The sequence below is a fragment of the Pecten maximus genome, chromosome 5 (assembly GCF_902652985.1).
Source record: "Pecten maximus chromosome 5, xPecMax1.1, whole genome shotgun sequence".
NCBI lineage: Eukaryota > Metazoa > Mollusca > Bivalvia > Pectinida > Pectinidae > Pecten > Pecten maximus.
This window is the reverse complement of record NC_047019.1, coordinates 33,086,472-33,113,305: the sequence shown is the minus strand read 5'-3', so window position 1 is coordinate 33,113,305 and position 26,834 is coordinate 33,086,472. Positions and strand designations below refer to the sequence as shown.

The 26,834-nt window shown below is 40.2% G+C and overlaps 1 protein-coding gene across 3 annotated transcripts; it reads right to left on the bottom strand.

Moving 5' to 3' along the window:
* Window positions 1-1,229: 1,229 nt before the first annotated feature.
* LOC117327828 (probable ribonuclease ZC3H12C) lies at window positions 1,230-23,182 on the bottom strand. Of its 3 annotated transcripts, none has more exons than XM_033885030.1 (6): window positions 23,164-23,182; window positions 14,905-15,932; window positions 10,715-10,854; window positions 7,066-7,300; window positions 6,289-6,545; window positions 1,230-6,086 (listed from the first exon to the last, which is right to left on the bottom strand). In XM_033885030.1, exons 2-6 carry the CDS (start codon window positions 15,852-15,854, stop codon window positions 4,171-4,173), a joined length of 3,498 nt encoding a protein of 1,165 aa, XP_033740921.1. In that variant the 5' UTR covers window positions 15,855-15,932; window positions 23,164-23,182; the 3' UTR covers window positions 1,230-4,170. The 3 variants fall into 3 exon arrangements, with proteins under 3 accessions (XP_033740921.1, XP_033740920.1, XP_033740919.1); XM_033885029.1 differs by lacking the exon at window positions 23,164-23,182 and adding an exon at window positions 22,932-23,128; XM_033885028.1 differs by lacking the exon at window positions 23,164-23,182 and adding an exon at window positions 19,248-19,582.
* Between the last annotated feature and the right edge of the window lie 3,652 nt (window positions 23,183-26,834).

Below are 26,834 nucleotides of genomic sequence, written 5' to 3'. Positions count from 1 at the left end.
GTTACCTTGTCAGTGAAGAGCGAGGTAAGCGGCTGGTATAAAGTGTATTTTGTCAATTTCAAATTCTATATGGTATATCCGATTGACGCTGATGAATTAAGTTATTTAAATACATCGTCAATATATCTATAGGTGAAAATGAAGGACTTTGTAAGGTCACCGTCTTTGTTACATGGTCAGACAAGCTCTTTAATATAATCAGCCTCGTATCAAACAAAACAAGTCGGTCAACAGGGAGTCCCAGTTTAGGTTATCAATTGTTTATTGGAAGAGTTGTCGATCAGAAATTCAATCATTCACAGGATTTTATCTTCAGTGAATATTTTGGACCATTGCCGTATATTTAACGAATTGTTGTATGTTTATCGAAAAATGCTAGTACGGCTCAAAACCATGTATTTATAGCGCCGTCTGCCTTAGCTTACGTCTCACAAATTGCGGGAAAATGTTTCGATAGAAAAAAACGTTTTTAGGAGCGAATATTCAGGATTGATTTAAAGCTTTTTGTACTTCTTCGAAATCCACACCCGATTAATTTACTTCTGCAGCAAGCATTATTCCAATAGGGAAATTGCTAGTAAGGTGTCTGTTGGTAAATTGGTGTCAATAAAGATTGAGGTAGGCGGCTGATGTTGAAGACTTCGTAGTGCTTCTTCTTTAGGGTATATCCGTTCGAAATGGTTACTAAATTTTCGTTTAAAAAGGATAGTTTATCACCGATACATCTTGTAGAGATAGATTTGATTATGTCACCTTCGTATGAAAACAGAAGTTTATCTACCAAATGAGAGGCAGATTGTTTCTATGGGTATGTCAATAATCTGCTTCAAATTCTTGTCACAACATTCACACTCTTCTCTCTTTACTCATTTCTTCTAGGTCGTGTATTTCGCGAAATACGTTCCAGTATATATAGTTCGAAACAATGAACCTGTATTTCTTCTCGACTCGCTTTTGCAAAGGAGTTCCCACAAGATAACGTCACCTGTTAATCAATTTTCAGTCAGGGATACTTTATCTAATGTGAAGACATGGTGACCTTATTTTCTGAGGTTGACCGACACCTGGTTTCGTGTTAAAGTCTCGTACGTCTTCTTCGTTATCATTATGTACTGACTAAATGTTGAGTTTACCGATCACGGTTTGTACACAACAGATTTGCATGACAGTCCGACCACGTAATAGTTTGTGTAAATTCAGGATTCACAAAGCACAAAAATAACGCAATATATGTTACTTGTCAACCCTTTAATATTTCGCTATAAGCAGAATATTCGAGTACAACAATACAACAATACCATAGATTACGTCCTCGGACTGTGCCCACAAGGCAGTAGTCAGGACCGTGAAGGAAAATGGGGTATAGAGTGGACAGGTTCGTGGCGTGGAAATGCTCTCTGTTGAAACTGACTGGTTGATTGATGCTCTTGTGTGGAATATTTGCACGTACGAAAACTAACCCAACTCAGAAAAAAATCCACTTTACAAAAAAACAACTCCATTTTGTATAGTATGTGAGTGACAGATAGCGAACTTACAACATGTGAATTATAGTTATTCCATATAATACACCTAAAACGATAAATGTTATATGATATTCATAAAAATATATTGCCTCAAAAAGAGGTACCGATTATTGTTCACCTAACTGGTGACTTGACATGACACACTGTATCTGTATCAAACATTTGGCGACGTATCAAAACCTTTTGATGCGTTCAATTAAAAACCTTATTACCATTCTTCAGATTCTCCCCGGTGTTTTACAACGCCTTATTCTAAAACTTAAAGGTGTCAAACGCTGGGGAGAGTCAGAGGAATGTCCGTACCACGTGGTACTACATAAGTCAATATATCACTCCAACTTACTGCTGAAGCAATTTTTAAAACAACCACATGATAGAAAACATGACTACAATATCGTTTGCTGTGAAGGTAACGATATGACAAGGTTTTGTTTTTCCCTCACGATTATCTTGGTATGCATATTGTTTCTCCCATAATCCTCTCATCAGATTTTGGCACAACCTTTCATCACTCTCAATCCCTTCACACGAAACGAACTTAAACTCCTGTTAGCATCACCAATGACCTTCCTTAACACTGGGTCAGTATAACAAATGTGCTCTCTCTATTTCCTGCGTAGTCTTATGTCACACTGGGTTCCAAAGACCCGAGCTCTACCAACAGTGCATCACACCCGACTTCAAAGAGATTTTGTATAACAGCTGATAGTTTGTTGGAGTAAAAACAGATCTTACAAAACATGATACAATAATTTGGCAATGTACACTAATGAATGGAGAACGCAATGTTACAATTAACGCCAGCAACGCAATAGCAGTAAAACATCAATTCTTAAAAGAAATGCTGGACGAAATACAAATATATACGGAAGTACATGCAATATGCATTGAACATACTTGAAAACGCGAAAAAAAAGAGTAAAAATTTATATAGGTTTTTGAATGATGGTTTTAAAAACATCAATTTACTTATGTCAATATTAACAAAATAATATGCAACAACCTCTGATAAGTATACACACAAATGTGTCATCACATCTTTACCGATTTCTTTTTAGAGCCTTAATTCAAGGTCCTCGTTTGCCAAAGACCATAGACCGAAACTTCACTTAGTCTAACCACACTCTGTCAGAAGGGCGGTCGTACAGATTTAACTTCAGTACACAAATCCTAGATTAAACACAATTTCCCCAAATCTCGACCGATTAATTATTTTGTTCATTTCTGTATTACTTACTTCTGGGTCAATATTATACGAATTTATTAGAAGATCTATAAAGTCCAGCCAAAACTCCTAAAATCAGATTTGACATTTGTATATGCTCCTTCTGTTGTAATCATAAATTATTTTTCACGAAGGAAAGGCATTTCTCTTTCACAACTCTCGAGTCTTGTATCAAGTTGGTAATGTTGTGTGTATCACTTCATAGCAATACATTTAATTAAGACTGCACTGTCACGAAAAACAAACAGGTTTCGTTTATCTATAACCTAAGTTATGGTTATATTGCTATGCATTTTGCATAGAACGATGTTTCAAAGTTATAATAAGGGTGTGTGTTTGTCATTGCTTAACGTCTTTTTAACAGCTAATGTCATTTAATCATATGAATTTAGTAAAGAACCCGTGCATACCGTATATAACAGCTATCACTTTATTGACGAATAGCAATAGACCCTGAACCGAAAATGGCTACCAGCACCAGCACCAGCACTAGCACAAACTTTTTTTAGAATCTAGTTAGATTAACGATTCCCAGAAAGTGTCATAATATCTGAGAAATGGGTTCAAATCTTAATTATTTGGCCGTGAAGGTATGTGAATTGAAACTGTATTCCTGAACACTACATGTAACTAACGAGCATAAACGTCGTTAAGATATCCTCTGGTTTTGTCTGGTTGTTAGGGATAATATTGGTGTAGAAACATGGACTTGACGCGTTCCTATGGCCCAAAGTGAAAACTGAATCCCAGGCTCCGACCGCTAGATCACTTAATATTGTAATAGGGACGCGTTCCTTTGACCCAAAGTGAAAACTGAATACCAGGCTCCTTCCGCTAGATCACTTAATATTGTAATAGGGACGCGTTCCTTTGACCCAAAGTGAAAACTTAATCCCAGGCTCCGACCGCTAGATTACTTAATATTGTAATAGGGACGCGTTCCTTTGACCCAAAGTGAAAACTTAATCCCAGGCTCCGACCGCTAGATCACTCATTGTTGTAATAGGAACGCTTCAAGTATGTGGCTGTAGTGCGGACTATAGTGATGTCCTGGCGGCTCCTCTGATTAGATATTTTCCTATATTAATACACTGACATATGTAGATCAAATTATATGGATGATAACAATATAGCAATCATGAGAAACCTTCTTCGTCTATTAATTATTTCGATAAGATTTGATGATAAAAACTAAATCGATACCTTTTACTTCACTGAACTTACATGTGTGCAATATATTTGAAAATGATCGTTAACAACGACAATGTACTTTGACATTTAACTTACAAAAACGATCTGTGGTCTGTCCGGCACTTTCAGTAACCGGTATGACTATACACTTTATAGTGTAATCACAAAATTCCTTCGCCCTACTGGCCCTTATGATGTAAGCACTGCTTACGGATCAAAATCTTTCTCTCATTTTGCTCCAATTATATAAGCACAAAGTTCCTGTGGATCAGTCTGGTCTGGGTGTTCGTTCATGACAGTCCTAACTTTTTGTTCCGGGAACAGTCCACACAGGTGGTAGTATAGACTATATCGGGAGTCATTGCGGTGTATTGGAGCATCCTCAGCAATTAGTGGTGAAGGCGCGCTAGGTGTCTCGACCGTCGACCGAGTGTGACTATTTGAGGACGTATTTGATTGGCCAACATGACCCCGGTTTTGTTCGGAAACTGGAGAGGCCATCCCTGACCGACTTCTTGGAATGTCACCATAGCGATTATCTCCTTGAGCATAATTTTGAGAAAACACCGATGACGACGAAGTTGAAGCAACGGATGGTCCCCAAATGTCGTCCTCCCGTTTTGTGAGGATTCCCGTGTGGAAATTAGGATCCCGCTCTGTATACGATTCGTTTGGTTGTGAAGGCCGAGACTGCATCATTTGATACGAACGTGAATGTTGTATCGGTGCGTGTCGATGAAACCCTGGAAATTGTGCAGGTTGTTTTATTTGTCCAGGAGCAAATCCTTGGTCGCTAAAAGACCACGTGGTGTTTCCAGCATGGTGTTTTTGTGGTTGTGTGTATCCTTGACTATGTGGATAACTCGGAACACCGTGGGTAAACCCTCGATTAAACTGATGTGCTACAGGCTGATGATGAACTTCAAAACCGGGGCCACGTGGAACATAACTAGAAGAAAACCCGTCTCCCTGTTGATAATCAGACCTTCCGCCTTGGAATTCAGAGAAGTTATAGTCAGTTTGTTCCATTTCCCCACCTATGATATGTAATTGTGTGTCCGAGTTGCTGTTTTGACGAACCATTCTCGCGATCGGTGGTGCAGCTGCAGCACTTCGAAGTTGAGGGACTTCCGGTGCGCTCTGCATCCTGGCAAGTGTGGCATGCTCAACATTCAAATGCCTACCACTACTCCCAGAGAAAAACGGTTCGTTACACGCTCTTGTGTCTTGTTGAATATTCTGCATAGTATGCCTCATTCCAGAGTCAACTGCTCCTACACTTACATTGCCAAAGTTTTCTGACCCACGCAGATCATAAAATCCTTGTTGTCTCCCTGGAATTGGTTGCGGTCGTCTCTGGTATGTTTGTTGACTAGAATATCGTGGGTCGTATGACAACTGCTGTTGTAGTGAGCGATGTGTTCTAGGATCATTAGCTCCCTGTAGAGATAATTGTCGGCTCAGTTTTTGGTGACGAGGTTGTGGCTGCTGCTCAGGCGACAACATTTGGTGCGACAAGGTTTGGTTTTGCATTTGTGGCTGACTGAATTGTGCCAGAGGGGAGTTACACCTATGTAAAGCCGTTCGCGACTGTTGTAGGTCCGTTGGAGGTGTTCTGGTATGGTCTCGCTCCTCCGAAACTTTCTGTCGCACTTTCTTGTCTGCAGCCTCATCAGAAAGCTTCTTTGCCAAAAGAAGATGCCCACTTAGAAACTGTTCCTGTGGTTTTATCGGTTGCGTAGGACTACTTCTTTGTAAAGGTGAAGACGACCGAGAACTGATATGATCACTGGTCGACAGGGGAGTATGTAAAGATTCGCTTGTTGGTAGCATCTTTAATGAAGACGTCTCTGCATCTGAAGAAGCACCTTCCTCCTGTCGTTGCTTTTCTTCTTGTTCTGCTTGTTCCATTTTTTTCCTGAAACCCGTGAGTTTGTCATCATACGACTTCCACTTTTCAGTTTTCTCTGAACTTTGAATTGTCTGCTCCGACTTGGGTGGTGGTGGATTGTCCGCAGCTAGGTCACTGAAGTCGGGAGGAGGCCTGTTGGCTAAAGGTTCCATAGGAACTAGAGATTGAGTTCGCTGTAGTGACAACTTCGGCTTTAATGGCTGCTTTCGGACCGGTACTTTCTTCTTGTCGCCTAAAATGTCAAAAAGTATTAGTCTTAAAAGCATTTGACGATTCAAACATGAACACAAATTTCATAGTTAAACCATAATTCATTGTGTAATGTAAAGATGTTTTTTACTGTATGACATATTTGTTTGTATTTTTCATATTCCGGGTGGCATATGCAATGTCATCAATTTATTTTGGTTGCTGGGTGTAAACAAAATGTTTACCTTCCCCGCTTTTGCTCCCTCTTTCCATCAAGTCCTGCATCTTCTGCTTTGTCTGTTCAGCTAGCGTTTCGGTGACAGTCTTCTGTGGAAGATTTCCTCGCTCTGGGTGGTAGAACTTGCATTTGTTGCCGTAGGTGCACTTCTTGCTGCCATACGGACAGACCGGGGGTAAGGACACGGGGACTGTTGGTTCGCGACTCAGGAAGTTGTCCAGACTAGGTCCGTGTCTACCGAGTGGATCATCAGGAGGCATGAATCTATAACGTAATAACGGAGACTTCTGAATGCATCATACCAAACGCCCTAATACAGGTTGTAACACATTTATTATTATACAAAAAACGCCAGTGCTAGATTAAATTAGCTTGATGCCGAATCACAAAATAGGTTCAAGCATGGATTAAAACAATTAAGGAACCCATTTGATAAATCTTGGCTATATATTTCGCTGAAGACTTCAAACCAGATAAGAAACACGGAAAGAGAAAAGGGAATATCCCAAGTAATACGAAAGGGCAATAAGCTAAGCTTGTATGATAAGTTCCAAATTAACACCTCAGCATAATATCGAAACGTCTGATCCAGTGTAATTTAAAAGCAAAATATTCAGTCATTCCCCAGTTCATAAGTTATAAGATATATTACTATTCTAAGAGATAATAAGCTGATTCTAAAGTGGAGACAATACTCGAGACTGTTCAGTCAGTGGTGTTTACAGACAATTGGTAATATAGTAACACTACCCCCACACGATACGTGTGTGAATAAATTTAGTACCTGTCGTTCACGAAGGAGTACATGAGAAGTCGTTCCTCTACGACCTTTTTGTACTCTGGATTCTCGTTCAGAAGATCCCTGTAATTGTCATTAGAAACCACGATGCCCCCTGTTTCTGCAGCCAGTTTAAGGATGTAACGATCATCATAGCAGACGACACGTTTGCCGCCTATTCTCCTGGCCGGCGTGAACACCAACACCTTTTCTTTCTCCAGATGCATGAGAATATTTTGGTCTGTAGAAAACAAAAACAAAAACAAAATAGAAAAATGTTTTTCATTTGTACAACTGTACTTTCGTTCACGTACATTTGCAGTAGGGAATCCCGAAAGACAAATTAGCAATAAGCTGTTACACTAGTACTGTTTTGCATTCTTTAACTGTTCTCAGATCACTGGATGTACATATATTAACAAATCCCCTCTAATGATGAATCCTAAATCATGACCTCAATATAAAATTGAAACAAATGTCTTGATAACAGTCCCTTATAACTGGTCTTAAAAGATTCAAAATAACGCACCAAATATAGAGGCGGAGTAGCATATAGTCTCTTAGGACGCAATAGTTTTCCCGCTTTTTATTTAAAAGAAAAACACCACAAAAACTCATTTTAGGTATGAAAACAGTGTGAAGTATTTAATCCTTTGTACTTTATAAAATTACACAACAACCTAGTATTGCTTTCAATAGATCATGAATACTCTATGTCGGCGGTGAAGCGCCTTGAATAATTTTGAAACTGAAATTATTCAATCCAGGCTGTTGCTATCGTCTTTTTGTTATGTAGTCAATGCCTTTATTGTGTAATTCAAATAATTACCAGGAGGTGTATCAAAGTTTCTCATTCACATTTTATGTGCGGGATATAGGCGGATTTTGGTGTCGTAATGCGATAATTCATATACAAAATGAAAGTAAGTCGGTTGCTAATTTGGTGATGTTGATGGACGTATAAGGTCTGGAAATCGATGACAAGATGTATATTTGGACCCAACGTGATATTAAAGGATTATTTTTACACAATGGCGGGTTCAACTATACGGAATATAAGATGAACCTTTATAATATTATACCGTCATTAAGGATGGTTTTTATTTAGCATTAGTCTTAACCACGTAACACTTATACAACCCCCAACACCGTACGGCCAAACATTGTTTCTCGTGTTCCTGTCGAGGTATCGTATATTTAGCTTACCACTGAGAGCTACGAGATTAACATGTAAGCTTGTAACATGACATACGCGTAATCAGTAGTGGGCCGACGCCCAGCAACACTGGGTTGTACGTCAGTGTGTAGGACCAGGTACACGTCAAACTGATCGTGTTCACATGGAACTCTATATTTGACGGCGGCGTTACTTGCTGTTTTTGTTTTTAAATGACTTTGCAAATTGGCAAATGTAATTATATTGTGAAAGAAAAGATAATGAATATGGTATGTGTAATAATTGTGTCTGGATATAGCCTATATGAACATCGTTATGTACCCTCAGCGTTATATAACAAATTAATCAAATTTTATGGGTTAGTTAAGGAGCTAAAGCACTTTTCTTTACAGATTTTAAAATGTCTTTAGGCCTAGATCTTTTCCGATTTCTGCAATTTCACTCCGAGTTTCCACTCTTTTGGCACAAAACAACCCTGCCCCGTTATTAGATATATGCTATATTTCAAAGTTATTCACTTGTACGAAAAATATATTTCTTGTCGACTGCATGGATATCCATGAGCATCTTGGTAGGTGTGTTAGATAGAGTGACGGACGTCCAACACACCACAGCACCTGCCATAGTTGGTCTCCCCATGGCCTCACTTCACAGCGATGTGGTCGTGTATGTAACGGTTACCTTCCTCTAATTTTGGAGTCCGGTCGTGTGTGTAACGGTTACCTACCTCTTATTTTGGAGTCCGGTCGTGTATGTAACGGTTACCTACCTCTTATTTTCGAGTCCGGTCGTGTATGTAACGGTTACCTACCTCTTATTTTGGAGTCCGGTCGTGTGTGTAACGGTTACCTCTAATTTTGGAGTCCGGTCGTGTGTGTAACGGTTACCTCTTATTTTGGAGTCCGGTCGTGTGTGTAACGGTTACCTACCTCTTATTTTGGAGTCCGGTCGTGTATGTAACGGTTACCTACCTCTTATTTTGGAGTCCGGTCGTGTGTGTAACGGTTACCTCTAATTTTGGAGTCCGGTCGTGTGTGTAACGGTTACCTCTTATTTTGGAGTCCGGTCGTGTATGTAACGGTTACCTACCTCTTATTTTGGAGTCCGGTCGTGTATGTAACGGTTACCTTCCTCTTATTTTGGAATCCGGTCGTGTGTGTAACGGTTACCTACCTCTTATTTTGGAGTCCGGTCGTGTATGTAACGGTTACCTACCTCTTATTTTGGAGTCCGGTCGTGTGTGTAACGGTTACCTACCTCTTATTTTGGAGTCCGGTCGTGTATGTAACGGTTACCTACCTCTTATTTTGGAGTCCGGTCGTGTATGTAACGGTTACCTACCTTTTATTTTGGAGTCCGGTCGTGTGTGTAACGGTTACCTACCTCTTATTTTGGAGTCCGGTCGTGTATGTAACGGTTACCTACCTCTTATTTTGGAGTCCGGTCGTGTGTGTAACGGTTACCTACCTCTTATTTTGGAGTCCGGTCGTGTATGTAACGGTTACCTACCTCTTATTTTGGAGTCCGGTCGTGTGTGTAACGGTTACCTACCTCTTATTTTGGAGTCCGGTCGTGTATGTAACGGTAACCTACCTCTTATTTTGGAGTCCGGTCGTGTGTGTAACGGTTACCTACCTCTTATTTTGGAGTCCGGTCGTGTGTGTAACGGTTACCTACCTCTTATTTTGGAGTCCGGTCGTGTATGTAACGGTTACCTACCTCTTATTTTGGAGTCCGGTCGTGTATGTAACGGTAACCTACCTCTTATTTTGGAGTCCGGTCGTGTGTGTAACGGTTACCTACCTCTTATTTTGGAGTCCGGTCGTGTGTGTAACGGTTACCTACCTCTTATTTTGGAGTCCGGTCGTGTATGTAACGGTTACCTACCTCTTATTTTGGAGTCCGGTCGTGTGTGTAACGGTTACCTACCTCTTATTTTGGAGTCCGGTCGTGTGTGTAACGGTTACCTACCTCTTATTTTGGAGTCCGGTCGTGTGTGTAACGGTTACCTACCTCTTATTTTGGAGTCCGTGTCGTGTATGTAACGGTTACCTACCTCTTATTTTGGAGTCCGGTCGTGTATGTAACGGTTACCTACCTCTTATTTTGGAGTCCGTGTCGTGTATGTAACGGTAACCTACCTCTTATTTTGGAGTCTGGTCGTGTATGTAACGGTTACCTACCTCTTATTTTGGAGTCCGGTCGTGTATGTAACGGTTACCTACCTCTTATTTTGGAGTCCGGTCGTGTATGTAACGGTAACCTACCTCTTATTTTGGAGTCCGGTCGTGTGTGTAACGGTTACCTACCTCTTATTTTGGAGTCCGGTCGTGTGTGTAACGGTTACCTACCTCTTATTTTGGAGTCCGGTCGTGTATGTAACGGTTACCTACCTCTTATTTTGGAGTCCGGTCGTGTATGTAACGGTTACCTACCTCTTATTTTGGAGTCCGTGTCGTGTATGTAACGGTTACCTACCTCTTATTTTGGAGTCCGGTCGTGATGTTTCCTTGCGCCACTGGGGCACAAACACTGTGATTTCAGTGTGACCCCGCATTCTGAACCATTCCACAGCCAATTCAATACCTCGACATGAGAATACCTCCTTGTTTCCATGACTACAAAGAAATATAAAACAGATAAGGACACGGTGTTCTTTCGAAACTGTTACTCGAAACTGTTACAAGTAATGCTCGGTTATACAACAGAATTGTTTGGCTTTCTTTTGTTTGTGCTTCCTGACCGACGCTCATCACCATCCTTTCCCTGCCGCTTAAAGTTACCATGATATGGCGTGTGACGTGGCTGACGTCATAACCAATAAATAGGATAAGGTGTTATTATGACCAGGAACCGTCTGCTAAAACAAGTCAAAAACTTATTATAGGATAGGCGATTCCATAACAGTGGGGTACTCCCTCATGCCGACAGACCACTGACTACAGTTGGTAGTCGAGATTTAGCAATGGGCGTAGTCATGTCCATTGTCGGCGAAAAAACAGTGATAATTAACTCAACGCCGTTGATAACCGCCAGATTGACGGTTACAAGAATGAGTATCATATTCTTTTGTACTATTGTTATGTAAAATTTGCATTTCTGATGAAAACATATTGTTTTCTGCAATATGTTATGATAAGAGCCCACGACGCCTACTAACTACATAATAGACAAAGACACGGGCGTATCCGCATAAACTGTTTGACAACATACGTGAAGAATTTTACTCATTATACACAGTTATATAAGATGTGATTCAATACAACGCTCCATTGATCATGCCAGGCCGTACCGAATAGTACAATACACCTCTAAAAAGGATTCTAAAATTTGAACTGATCATTACTTTGAGGTTGGCGTGGGTATCATACGTCAATGAGTGGGTGGAGAAAATGATACGATTTAGTGTAATGATCATCATCGGATTAATGGATTAATAAGTTGTGGACATATCTTTATATATAGACACAGTATGTGATTGTTATATAATATATTGTCTACTTTAATTTGTTTTATTGAAAAATAGTTAATACAGATATAGTATATGTATTTGAACCCCACAACGATTTGCTTGATCTAGTTAGAATTCCCTCCCGTTCAAATCACTTTTTTTCTTTCTCCATTTCTTATCTCATATGCATGTGCTATCAATTTGGAAGACTTTCCTCTGCGCATACTCATAACTGTCAACTTGCACATCATGTATATTGGTATTGTATCAGTCTGACTTTATCTACACGAACCAATGTGTATTGGTATCAGTCTGTGACTTTATCTACACGAACCAATGTATATTGGTATTGTATCAGTCTGACTTTATCTACACGAACCAATGTATATTGGTATCAGTCTGTGACTTTATCTACACGAACCAATGTATATTGGTATTGTATCAGTCTGACTTTATCTACACGAACCAATGTGTATTGGTGTCAGTCTGTGACTTTATCTACACGAACCAATGTATATTGGTATTGTATCAGTCTGACTTTATCTACACGAACCAATGTGTATTGGTGTCAGTCTGTGACTTTATCTACACGAACCAATGTATATTGGCCATGGTATCAGTCTGACTTTATCTACACGATATTGGTATCAGTCTGTGACTTTATCTACATGAACCAATGTGTATTGGTATCAGTCTGACTTTATCTACACGAACCAATGTGTATTGGTATCAGTCTGTGACTTTATCTACACGAACCAATGTGTATTGGTATCAGTCTGACTTTATCTACATGAACCAATGTGTATTGGTATCAGTCTGACTTTATCTACACGAACCAATGTGTATTGGTATCAGTCTGTGACTTTATCTACACGAACCAATGTGTATTGGTATCAGTCTGACTTTATCTACACGAACCAATGTGTATTGGTATCAGTCTGACTTTATCTACACGAACCAATGTGTAATGGTATCAGTCTGTGACTTTATCTACACGAACCAATGTGTATTGGTGTCAGTCTGTGACTTTATCTACACGAACCAATGTGTATTGGTGTCAGTCTGTGACTTTATCTACACGAACCAATGTGTATTGGTGTCAGTCTGTGACTTTATCTACTCGAACCTACCTGTCCAATATATATTATTTAATCTACATATATTACAAATTGGCTTTAATTAATAAATATCTAATTAAAACAGCATCAATACACTAAGTTACAGCTTATCTACACGATACAGAAAACTGAATTTTAAGCGTTTGAAAACGAATTGCGTCAAGCTTTTGTATTGACCTGACAATGTTTGAACTATTACCTGACTAAGTCGTGGTCCGTTCATACTCTAGGTTTGTGTTGTGTATGTATAACGTCCTATCAGGGAATGAGATCTTGCGTGTTCGAATAGTGACCTGGTTCGGTACTGTATCAGTTTACTATTATATAACAATTGAATGGTACATTGGTAATATGCTAAATAGTATCAAAGCATACCAATGTTATGGTAGGATGTAACTGGCACGATTCCTTCCTGACGAATCTGTTAGTCTATAACCTGACACGCAGGAGTCGACAGGACACACGTTACTCATAAAATTACCATATTTTTCTCATATTTTAACTTTATTTTACCGCCAGGTAAACAACTTCTGACACATCTAAAAATTCACAAAATATACTAGCGGAAAACAGAAATGTAAGTTCGTTTTTTCTAATAAACTTTTAGACACGTGGTCTAAATTCAATCAAATTTCACACTGAGCTACCTCCGTGCACTGGGAAAAAATTCTTCAGTTAAAATGCAGCCGGCCATGAATCCGCTCGACGCTACGTGCTTTCAGTAGATTTTTCAATGAAAACGTGCATCCGGGGTACTATTTCACCATATACATGTATGCTGGTAAAGCATTACAAATAGAATATTGGACAGTACAGATCGGTTATATAGCGAATTACCGCGACAGAGTGAAGTCGATAGGGGTAGGGTCATTGCTCTGATAATGCAGGAGCATTCGCAACGTCGTGTAGTCCAGCAATATGGTGAACATGAGACAAGAATATCTCGTTTTGCTGGGCGTCTTAGGGCCGTGACCGTCCCAGGAACGGACGCCCACGGATGGCGTCGCGACGTCAAGATAGAGGCATACGTCTCTCTCACTTCCGCAATCGACTAGGCGGCGACAGAGATGGAACGTCAAGTTGTCGGTACTCATGGTCGGCCATTGTGTCCAAACGGCTAGGAATCGGTTCCGAGAGTTCCATTTAAGGCCACGACGTCCCTATGTTGCCACTTACGCAAAGGCGACGCCAATGTGGAATGCAGTGGTTGCTTGCACATGCACCGACTCGGTTTCGTTTGGCTCATTGGAGACGCGTGTTGTTCACTGACGAGTCTCGCTTTACGTGTCAGGTGGACGACGTGTCTATCGACGTCGTGGTGAGCGATATTCTGCCCCTTCCGTAACGGAAAGCGACAGATTCGGGGGAGGGTCTGTTATGGTATGAGCAGGGATATTACAAGGCGTGAAAACAGTTTCAAAACGCCTTTCGTGGTTATCCATGGTAATCTTACAGCAGTAATGTATAGGGATCAGGTGTTGTGACCACACGTTCTTCCTCTTATCACCAACGTAACCTTACGCTGCAGCAGGACAACACGAGGGCCCACGTTGCTAGGGTTTGTCGCGACTTTCTCGCTCAAAACAACGTTTCGGTTCTTGATTGGCCACCAAACAGTCCAGATATGTCCCCAATCGAGCATTTGTGGGACGAGCTAGACAGGGAGGTTATGGAGCGCGTCAAAGTCCCATATAACGTCGCTCAACACACGCAGGCCCTTATTCATGAGTGGAATACTATCCCTCAAAGGGCAATAAACACCGTGCACTGATTTAGGAGAGGGAGAGTGACAGCAGCGACTGATGCCAAGGGAGGACACACGCTACTTATTTGGATCAGGAAACGGCGTAGGGCATCATTGTTTTAATGGTATTCACGCAAACACCGTCTGTGATAGGACAACAAAAACCATTAAAATGTATCCAGTAATGATGCTATAATCGAGAAACCCACACCACGAACACATCATCAAAATATCATGTAAAATAATAACTATCTAAAATAAACTTGCATCCCCCCTCCCCCTAGTATATAAATACCTAATCCTTATGGTCTATATTGCCCAACTACCCTTACTAAATATTCTCTACGGTACCTACCTCATGGCAACATTACTACCGTCAATGACAACCGGTCTGAATTTGTCGACGAACTCCAACTCCCGTCCCAGGTGATCAGGACTGCTGTGATGAGGAGACAGTGGTGCTGTTCTCGTGTGACTTTCCGTTATTTTTAATCCAGAGTCACATTCTAATGAATCAAGTCTAGACTCATCATCGGGAATTCCACATTTTCCCAATTTTATGAGTTCTGATAGAATTTCATTCTGACTGGCTTCATGGCCTAATTTATTTATCACAGTTGTCAGTTGATTTTCTGTATAGCCTAACTTTAAGGCGAATTCTACTTTCCCATCATATTCTACAACACTGTGGAGTCTTTCTACCTCTTCGTCAGAAGAGCTCTTGAGTTCGGTATGAGGACTAGATAGACTGAGGTGTGTTAACTGTGTATCGATGAGCTGTGCGTCTGATTGTGTACACAACTCATCTTTAAGTACTTCTGTATCGACTGTCAAATCACTAACATCGTCCAAATCTCGCGTTGGAACGGAATCACAACCTCGTTTTAAGAAATTGTCGGAAAACCCCACATGAACAAAGGAATGACATGTTACTGGTTCACTGTCAGTTTGCAAACTAGAATCGTCTTCGCTAACAAGTGTTCGTACATTTTCCCTACAACACCCAATATCCTCACCGTCGGTTAATTCTTGCAATGTCTGCACTTCCGGTTCAGACTGTAACGTATTTTCCGCTGTTCTTGCTGAAACATCGTTACTTTCATCGTTTCCATCGCCATTATCCTTTCTTGTCCGTACGTTCAGTGAGGAATCAACTTCACTTTTACTCAGCATCATGTCTATCATTAACTTGGCCGACCTGACACTGTCTACTTTTCCGTAGACACGGAGTATATCGGCCTCCCGATTGAGCTCCAGCACAGCCTGGGAACACTGCTCTATCGAGTCCCGACTTTCTATCAGCATTGTTAATGAAGGTCCTGTTAAATTAATTGTAAATGTGGCGCTCTCCTCTCCTTCGGCAGTCAGAGATGAAATGTAGTTCTAAAATATAAACAAAAAAGGATAAACACATAATATTATACATTATACACGTCATAACCACAGAACATTATAATATTAGATAAGTCGTCAAAAAAAGAGGTATCCATAACAGTCCTACAGATTCGAATTGTAACTACACAGATCACATGGTAACTGATAATGTCAACACTGAGCTGGATTAGGACAATCCCCGATATATACCTGCTCCACCTGTTGACCACTCCAGCTATACAACGCAATCCGAAGTATTATAACAGTCCATAGTATACATGTACACTCGCGTTTTATATAATTTATTGTGTGATAGTCTCATTTCACAATCCATAATGAACTTCCCAGTATGAAAAAAAATATATCTTATGCCGTAATGCGCAATTTAAATTATTGTATATTTATGCTAATTTCGTTCAACGTTTGAAGTAACGCTGATAAAATGTCTGATTAAATTAATTTCAAATAAAATGTTACTTAAACGTGTATTTGCGGCTCGTAACATATTGTATCTAACACAATTTAAATCCTTTGTTTTTTGAATTCTGAGAATTACAGGCTTTTCATCCTGGAGCGATATAGACCGCCAAACTCACTAATTACCGATTTGTCTTACAAGGAAGACAGGGCTCTTTCTGAGAAAAAGACATATACATGTAGGTAAGGAAACCCTGAATACATTATGAGCTCGCGCCATGTACTGGCATAGGAAATATTATAAATATAACTCGTAAAACGACAATTACGTCCTAGCGGGATGACAGCATTGTAATGATTGATATGTGCGTTATATCGCCCCGATTTCAGTACACGTAGGTACTGTCCCAGTCTACATATACGGACAATGACAGATACACAGATTATCAAATAAGTATATACTGATGATGATTGCAAAAGTCCGGATTATTTAAACTACAAACAGGAGACTTAACACGGTAGATTAATGTAATACGTGCTCAATACGGTACATATGCGTATCAAACAATTCATTACTGGGAAGCGCGGATAACGAAAATGCCCTAAATATTTTATTTATACATAAGGACGGCGGTTGAACACTGAGGGACCCGCTTGGTCAATATTACTGTCTTATCTTGATAAATAGTCGGGGAAGGGCATGTAAAAGTAGCGGACATTCCTTGACGCTCGGTGTCATAAATATGTAGGTATGGGACTAGGCCAGGTGGCGGGTGCTGATAAAATGTAGGAAGACTGATAAAAAACCTACAACATAAAACTGCCATTGACTATATTCGAAAGTGACTTAGTCCGCTCACACTGTTTATGTATAACGATATCATAACATAAAGACCGGTTTGTTTTTCAAATGCCAGGAAACTAAACAACATATATTTATCCACGCTAAAATTCTCTCCGTATTCTGGTTTGTCTTCGTTTTGTTTTTAACTTTTTCGTGACTTGTTAAGAAAGATGATATCAATTCTAAAGTATTATATTATTTAGTACATTCACTGCAATATCAACACCAATAAAACGATAGCTATAAAGTAAATCATGAAATAAACGCAGATTAAGACCAAGTGGTCCAGAAGCGTAAGCGTCTTCTGAGAAGTATCAGAAGCGCAAATGTATATAATGTGTGTCAAATCAAGGTAATGATACATGAGCATAAATAATTTCAGTTAAAAAACGAGTAAGTGATTACTAAAACAACAATTTCGGTCATATTAACGAATCCAGTATAAATCCTTTAAAGGGGAATAGATGATTTCCTGGGGTCGTCAAAGATATAACCTATCTAATGATTTTCCAATTTCCTCCCACACATCCTAAAGATATATAGTCGTCTTCCTTCATCAGGACAAAGTAAATATAACAAATTCGGGATGGTTATTAAAACATAAATTGCTGTACATACTCGTCATCCTCACAGAGGGACATAAGCAAGAAAACCATATATCAACAGCTTACAAACCTATATATCAACAGCTTACAAACCTTTTAATAGTGTCAAGTTTGGAACAAATTATACACAATACTGTCGACATGGCTATACCATTTAACAGAGCTACACTAATAAATCGTATGACGTTTATACGGGTTTTATTTACTCACCAACCTGTACCCGTAATAGTTGTCGTTAATAAATCCTAGTTCTGTCTAGAGAGTCATACGCGTTAATCTACTGCTGTCCCCTCTTGTGAACTTGTTTGATACACACACTTTACGGACACTTCACGCGAGAGGAAATAACTTATATATTTCTTTGAACAACCCACATTTCTCCTACATGTCGTTGTTGTTACTATTATGACTAGGTACGAAATACTTCATTTACAAATTGTTATACGATTGTAAGATTTTGAGCCATGAATCAGCTTCGCCCACACAGCATGCTTGAGTGCAAAATACGCTCGAGTCGGAAGGTCTGTGTATGACTAGAAATACACACACATTGTTATGACACTAATGATTCGTATTGCCACTGAAATCAATCATCCCTTTACTAAAGTAATTAACAATAACTTCTATTTACGTATCAGAAAAAAAACATGTAAGTGGGCGTAACACCTTGTGTTTGACGACCCGTCGATAGCCGTGGTAATTTTGTGCCAAACAATATTGAGCTAGGTCATGTGTAATATTTAAAACGGTTGGGTACAAAAAACTACATCAAGAACTTTTAAAACTGTTGAGGTTAAATCGCCTCGATCTGTACACATGCAATAGGGGCGGGGCTAGAAAGTGTAGATTAAGTGTAAAAACAAAAACGGATCCTCCTTCTATAAGTTCCCTAGTTAGACGAAGACCTGTCTAAAATCACAGTTACAAATATTCTTATGTAAAACTATTTTACTGTAGCTGCTTTCTTGATCTATTATTAGAATTTACACTGATGTCCCCAGCCTTAAGCCTAATATGAACCAAGACCAAATGATTGTACGTTGATAGGTAATGTATTCTATATACATAGATTGATAATGCAAAGTTCATGCACGAAGTGATGTATTATTAAAAGAGAGTTCAAAATCGAACACGCTTTTACAAGTAGGCAACTCTACGGGAAATGCCAACTTCCTGGTTGTTACACCAGTGTGTACATATCACTACACTCATAAGATCGAAGAAATCACATTAAAAAACATGCACTTTTATTCTATGTCTAGTTAAATATGAACATATATACCGTACAGAGTGTCAAATTTCCATGTCAAGCCATAAACACCGAGAAATTATTGTATCCGGATAATTTGTCTTATTTTAGTATCGCCTCGTGTGTATTACGTCCCCTCGGTAGACAAGGTTAGCGATAGATGTGGTATTACAAATTATTATCACTCAGTTGTTGGACTTTGTACTTACTTTCGCCTTTTGAACATTTTCCGATGAAATCTCTGACGACAAAAGAATATTCGTACAACGAGACTCCTCACAAACATCTTTACTGTCATTACCAATCAGGAAGTCATCGTGATTTGGTGGCAAGACCACACACACCCCAAACAAACATTCTATATGCTCCTTAGCGCCTAATATCAGGGGTAATTTGGATCCTACAACTTTCACATCATCTGTGTTCATTGTACAGCATACGAGAAATAAATTTATCTCTCATTCTGATCTGTAAACACTCCATAAACACTGAACGATTCCCGAGTTTCACTCCTTTCAGAATGTGTATTTTCAATTGAGGTCGCCAGACGGCGCTGTTATTTGACCTATGAGGTCAACGATTCAGCGGAGCGCAACGAAATAAACAAGACTCGTGGAATGCATGTCATCGAGACCCATTATCACAATAGATTGCCTGAATATGTACAGTATTAAGATTAGTGCTTACGTCACGTCTAATAGATGAATCGGTTCGACAGTATTGATTATCGTAATGCTATACACACATTAGCGCACTAAACAAATATAGTGGATAAATTATTAGCCATCTGCCTATAAAGATGTATATTAGTGCATTTAACCATCCCGAGACTAAAACATAATTTACATCAATCGTGTTTCGTTTTTAATTTCTTACAATTAAGTTGTACTCGTGATTGCGATACGATAAACCACATGTTACTTTACAGTCAATGTTGCAGTGTGGCGTACATGCTTTCCAAGAAATACGTCTATTCACTCGGTAGAGGTGTTAAAAGCTCTTAGCTTAATTCTCTAGCCACAATATATAATTTGATAAATAGTGCTGAATTATTTTAACACACTATTATTTATGCTGTAAGTAGCTAATTAGTAACTGTGTTAGCATTGAATTTGCATGTCTATATCTTCTGCAAGATATATTTAAGTAGAACTTTATTTTACTATTCAAACAACTTTTTAAGTTAAAAATGATGTCGACTAGCGAAATAAAAGTTCTGCTTTATTAATGTTATTTTAAACAAATTAATTCAATACCGGCACGGATACGATATATACAGTGTTCCGCATGTCTTTGAAATATCTATAGTTATGAAAGTGAACATTTATTTTTAATTAGTGCTAAAACAAGCAAAAACATGGTTGTGGGTCATATTTGGGATTTTATTTCACTGGTGTGTGACTGTTTCCCAGTGTTAAATTCTATATTCTGTTATTCGTTCACAATAGCTATAGAATATCATCACACCACGTCCCTATCAGTCGTATGACTAAAATCAAACCGTTATAACCGCGGAGGTTATAAGCAAACGCACATCACTGTGCGACGTAAGAAATTAAATTTTGAACAGCTTAGATACAAATAAGTAACTTAAATACAATAATATATCCTAAATTATAATTCAGTTATACATATTAGCTATATCTTAGTTAAAATGCATTCTTGACAAAAGATATAACACACAAAATTAAACTTTAAACAAAGAATAAAAAGCTGTTCTCTCATTTTCAGCAAATATTTCGTTTTTCAAAGTCCCATACCACATCACTCCATATCATCACCACACCGTCATATCCTACCAAGTTACCCCATATCGTCACCACAACGTCATACCCTACCACGTCACCCCATATCGTCATCCCAACACTTCCACACCGTCATACCCTACCACGTTACCCCATATCGTCACCACAACGTCATACCCTACCACGTCACCCATATCGTCACCACAACGTCATACCCTACCACGTTACCCCATATCGTCATCCCAACACTTCCACACCGTCATACCCTACCACATTACCTATATCGTCATCCCAACACTTCAATACCGTCATACCCTACCACGTTACCCATATCGTCATCCCAACACTTCCATACCCTCATACCCTACCACGTTACCCATATCGTCATACCCTACCACGTTACCCCATATCGTCACCACACCGTCATACCCTACCACATTACCTATATCGTCATCCCAACACTTCAATACCGTCATACCCTACCACGTTACCCATATCGTCATCCCAACACTTCCATACCCTCATACCCTACCACGTTACCCATATCGTCACCACAACGTCATAATCTACCACGTTACCCCATATCGTCATCCCAACACTTCCATACCGCCATACCCTACCACGTTACCCATATCGTCACCACAACGTCATACCCTACCACGTTACCCATATCGTCATCCCAACACTTCCACACCGTCATACCCTACGACGTTACCCCATATCGTCATCCCAACACTTCCACACCGTCATACCCTACCACGTTACCCCATATCGTCATCCCAACACTTCCACACCGTCATACCCTACCACGTTACCCCATATCGTCATCCCAAACACTTCCACACCGCCATTACACTACCACGGTACCCAATCTCACCACAACGCATGACCCTACCACGTTACCCCATATCGTCACCACACCGTCATACCCTACCACGTTACCCCATATCGTCACCACAACGTCATACCCTACCACGTTACCCATATCGTCATCATACCGTCATACCCTACCACGTTACCCATATCGTCACCATACCGTCATATCCTACCACGTTACCCCATATCGTCATCCCAACACTTCCACACCGTCATACCCTACCACATTACCTATATCGTCATCCCAACACTTCAATACCGTCATACCCTACCACGTTACCCCATATCGTCACCACACCGTCATACCCTACCACGTTACCCATATCGTCACCACAACGTCATACCCTACCACGTTACCCATATCGTCACCACAACGTTATACCCTACCACGTTACCCATATCGTCATCCCAACACTTCCACACCGTCATACCCTACCACGTTACCCATATCGTCACCACAACGTCATACCCTACCACGTTACCCATATCGTCACCACACCGTCATACCCTACCACATTACCTATATCGTCATCCCAACACTTCAATACCGTCATACCCTACCACGTTACCCATATCGTCACCACAACGTCATACCCTACCACGTTACCCATATCGTCACCACAACGTCATACCCTACCACGTTACCCATATCGTCATCCCAACACTTCCACACCGTCATACCCTACCACGTTACCCATATCGTCACCACACCGTCATACCCTACCACGTTACCCATATCGTCACCACAACGTCATACCCTACCACGTTACCCCATATCGTCATCCCAACACTTCAATACCGTCATACCCTACCACGTTACCCATATCGTCATCCCAACACTTCCACACCGTCATACCCTACCACGTTACCCATATCGTCACCACAACGTCATACCCTACCACGTTACCCATATCGTCACCACAACGTCATACCCTACCACGTTACCCATATCGTCACCACAACGTCATACCCTACCACGTTACCCCATATCGTCATCCCAACACTTCCACACTGTCATACCCTACCATGTTACCCCATATCGCCATACCCTACGTACGTTATTCGCGTGCAACTTCCATCTCTATATATATCTAACGTAGACTCTAATTAACACGGAGAATAAAGTAAAGCATACCCATTTATTTTTGTTGTTTGTTTGTTGTTGTTTTTGTTATATATATATAATTATTATCTAATTCAGCATATCTGCTCATTTTCTTGCGAACGTTGCAAGTGAAAAATATTATTTGAGACAAAACAAAGCGCACTTACCGTGATTTAAACGTCATGGTCGAGACCCACGTGTATCCAATTAGAACTAAAAGATAATATAATTATCACGAAAATACTTTTCAAACAATGATAAAACTGGTCCACGGATACGAACATCTAAATGCGCGTGCATGTCCTTGCATACATCCATGACGTGTACTCGACCATCTCAGTGATATCACAACAATGACTGGTGTACTTGTATAAGATAATACTTTCGATATACCAATACCTGTTGTTGTAAAGTATAGACATGCGGTGTAGTTTGGCGTGTTCCGCTCGACTGACTTAGCTCCAGGGCCAAGTCGTGACTTCATGCGGATATTTTTGTCAGCCTTTCTGTCGGTCCGCACGTTTTGAATTTACCGAGAGTCACACTCCGTTGCTAAATATATCTACCTGGTTGTATCAGACAGAACGTTGTGTATTTAAACCCATTAACACACAGCCACATCGTGACGTGTCGGTCGGGTCGATATCGGACTGTGGTGGTATTTATGGTAGATATTAATTTACATAGCCTTCACGTTCCACTCTGTCTTTCCAAATCGACATTTATATGCATACAGTATATCTAAAGCATGCCTCTAATTGCAGCAAGTAAACATTATAAAAACTTGCCACGCCCCAGATCGAGAAATATATATATATATATATCGACAAGTAAACGAAACCGTAATTCTATCTCAAACTCAATAAAACAAGGACAAACTACGAGCTGGATATAGATTTACACGGAGTTCGTTTAAAATACAAAGAAAACAGACCAGGTGTACCGGATGGTAAAGCGTGTCTGACTTCGAATGTGTACTAGAGTGGTCCGAAAGTGTACTAGAGTGGCCCGAATGTGTACTAGAGTGGTTCGAGTGTGTACTAGTGTGGTCCGAATATGTACTAGAGTGGTCCGAATGTGTACTAGAGTGGTCCGAATGTGTACTCGAGTGGTCCGAATGTGTACTAGAGTGGTTCGAATGTGTACTAGAGTGGTCCGAATGTGTATTCGAGTGGTCCGAATGTGTACTAGAGTGGTTCGAATGTGTACTTGAGTGGTCCGAATGTGTATTAGAGTGGTCCGAATGTGTAACTAGAGTGGTCCGAATGTGTAACTAGAGTGGTCCGAATGTGTACTAGAGTGGTCCGAATGTGTACTAGAGTGGTTCGAATGTGTACTTGAGTGGTCCGAATGTGTATTAGAGTGGTCCGAATGTGTAACTAGAGTGGTCCGAATGTGCATTAGAGTGGTCCGAATGTGTACTAGAGTGGTCCGAATGTGTAACTAGAGTGGTCCGAATGTGTACTAGAGTGGTCCGAATGTGTACTAGAATGGTTCGAATGTGTAACTAGTGTGGTCCGAATGTGTACTAGAGTGGTCCGAATGTGTACTAGAGTGGTCCGAATGTGTACTAGAGTGGTTCGAATGTGTACTAGAGTGGTCCGAATGTGTATTAGAGTGGTCCGAATGTGTAACTAGAGTGGTCCGAATGTGTACTAGAGTGGTTCGAATGTGTGCTAGAGTGGTCCGAATGTGTACTTGAGTGGTTCGAATGTGTATAAGAGTGGTCCGAATGTGTACTAGAGTGGCCCGAATGTGTACTAGAGTGGTTCGAATGTGTAACTAGTGTGGTCCGAATGTGTACTAGAGTGGTCCGAATGTGTACTAGAGTGGCCCGAATGTGTGCTAGAATGATCCGAATGTGTAACTAGAGTGGTCCGAATGTGTATTAGAGTGGTTCGAACGTGTACTAGAGTGGTCCGAATGTGTACTAGAGTGGCCCGAATGTGTACTAGAGTGGTCCGAATGTGTACTAGAGTGGCCCGAATGTGTACTAGAATGGTCCGAATGTGTACGAGAGTGGCCCGAATGTGTACTAGAGTGGTTCGAATATGTACTAGAGTGGTCCGAATGTGTACTAGAGTGATCCGAATGTGTACTCGAGTGGTCCGAATGTGTAACTAGAGTGGTTCGAATGTGTACTAGAGTGGTCCGAATGTGTACTCGAGTGGTCCGAATGTGTAACTAGAGTGGTCCGAATGTGTACTAGAGTGGTCCGAATGTATATTAGAGTGGTTCGAATGTGTACTAGAATGGTCCGAATGTGTACTAGAGTGGTCCGAATGTGTACTCGAGTGGTCCGAATGTGTACTCGAGTGGTCCGAATGTGTAACTAGAGTGGTCCGAATGTGTACTAGAGTGATCCGAATGTGTAACTAGAGTGGTCCGAATGTGTAACTAGAGTGGTCCGAATGTGTACTAGAGTGGCCCGAATGTGTACTAGAGTGGTCCGAATATGTACTAGAGTGGTCCGAATGTGTACTAGAGTGGTACGAATATGTACTAGAGTGGTCCGAATGTGTACTAGAGTGGTCCGAATGTGTACTAGAGTGGCCCGAATGTGTACTAGAGTGGTACGAATATGTACTATAGTGGTCCGAATGTGTACTAGAGTGGTCCGAATGTGTACTAGAGTGGTGGCATCGGAACAGTAAGGCATCTCAGCAACAAACACGTGTCACATTTCCTGATGAGATTATGATTTCCCAATCTGCATCTCTCGAAACCCCGTGATGTTATTTTACTGTCAGGCGTCGACATCCGTCAAGAAAATCTCAATAGAATAAGTCCTCGAATGAACTGGGACATGTTGATACCACAGGTCGGGAAAATTGTGGTGTTACTATCTAGAAATGGAAAATTACTAAGAGGGGAACTTGAAATCATTACACTTATACTGAAAGGGAGAAGAAATGCAATTTAGAAATTGCCCGATTTACCAAGAAAAAAAATAGGGCTGTCGTCTGTGAACATTTCATCCATCCATGTACGTTTAGTACCCTTGACACATTTCAGGTTGATCCAAGGGCACCACTCTTAAAATGAACAGCCTTCTGGGTCTGTCAATATCGTGTATGCCCCCATGAGCTACAGTGATTGTATTGAATTGGCATACCATTCCATTCATCACGTTGTTTGGAGGGCTCGGCCTACGTCTAATCCCTCTGTCCAACTCGTCCCATAAATGTTCTATCAGGGAGAAGTCAGATCAACTTGAAATTTCTCAAGGGTAAGAAACATACACGGATACAATTTTCACAGTTGCTCTTGAGACAAATTCAACATGAACTGCTTCGCAATTCATTAAATTTGTCTCAAGAGCAACTCAATTCATGACCCCATGAAATCGACCAAATCAAGATTCAATCCTTAAGTGAATACTTTTTGTCTGACGTAATAATGAACGTAATGATTTACTCATGACGACTGTCATCCAAATATAATAATAGGAAGATAAAAACACACCATGGCAAATAAGGTTTCATGGGGTCCAAGATGACATTTAAAAATTAAGAATATTAATTGGATTATCCAGTTGAATTTTTGGTTGAATTATGTGACTTTTTAAAAATTGGGCTTGGACAAATTAGCTACATTAAACGCCACTTAAGATAACATGACATGAACACGTACATGTATATGTTCCGTTGGTGAATAAAGTTTTCCTTTCAAATATATTCAAGAAAAAGTAAACACTTTATAAATGATCCAGTACAAATAAAGTACCTCATTATATTTCACTATTTACTATTTTTTTAACGAAAAATAGCACATTGGTGAGACCGGTAGATCTGTTCGTAGCATGATTGCGGAGTTGCGCCCCTTTAAGCTGAAATTACTAGGCTTTGCTCACAGGAAAAGTACCTGTACTGGCAAAGCTGTACAAGACAGGAACAATGCCTGGGCATTTAATAAAATTTCATCATTAAGATATTTTTGCCGTCTACTTAAATGCATTTCAAATTTGACTGATATCGCATATCTCCTACTGTTATTTATAATGAAATTTTCTCACTCAGAACATAATTATGTATCTCTGTCGCAATATAAAATGGAGTCACACTTTTCTG

Excerpts from the sequence above, each read along its gene's own strand:
- LOC117327828 (XM_033885028.1), bottom strand. The coding sequence starts at position 19,466 with ATGAACACAGATGATGTGAAAGTTGTAGGATCCAAATTACCCCTGATA. Across the intron at positions 7,301-10,714 it reads ACCGGACTCCAAAATAAGAG|ACCAAAATATTCTCATGCAT; the intron begins GTAGGTAACCGT and ends TGTTTTCTACAG. Across the intron at positions 6,087-6,288 it reads AGGGAGCAAAAGCGGGGAAG|GCGACAAGAAGAAAGTACCG; the intron begins GTAAACATTTTG and ends TTGACATTTTAG.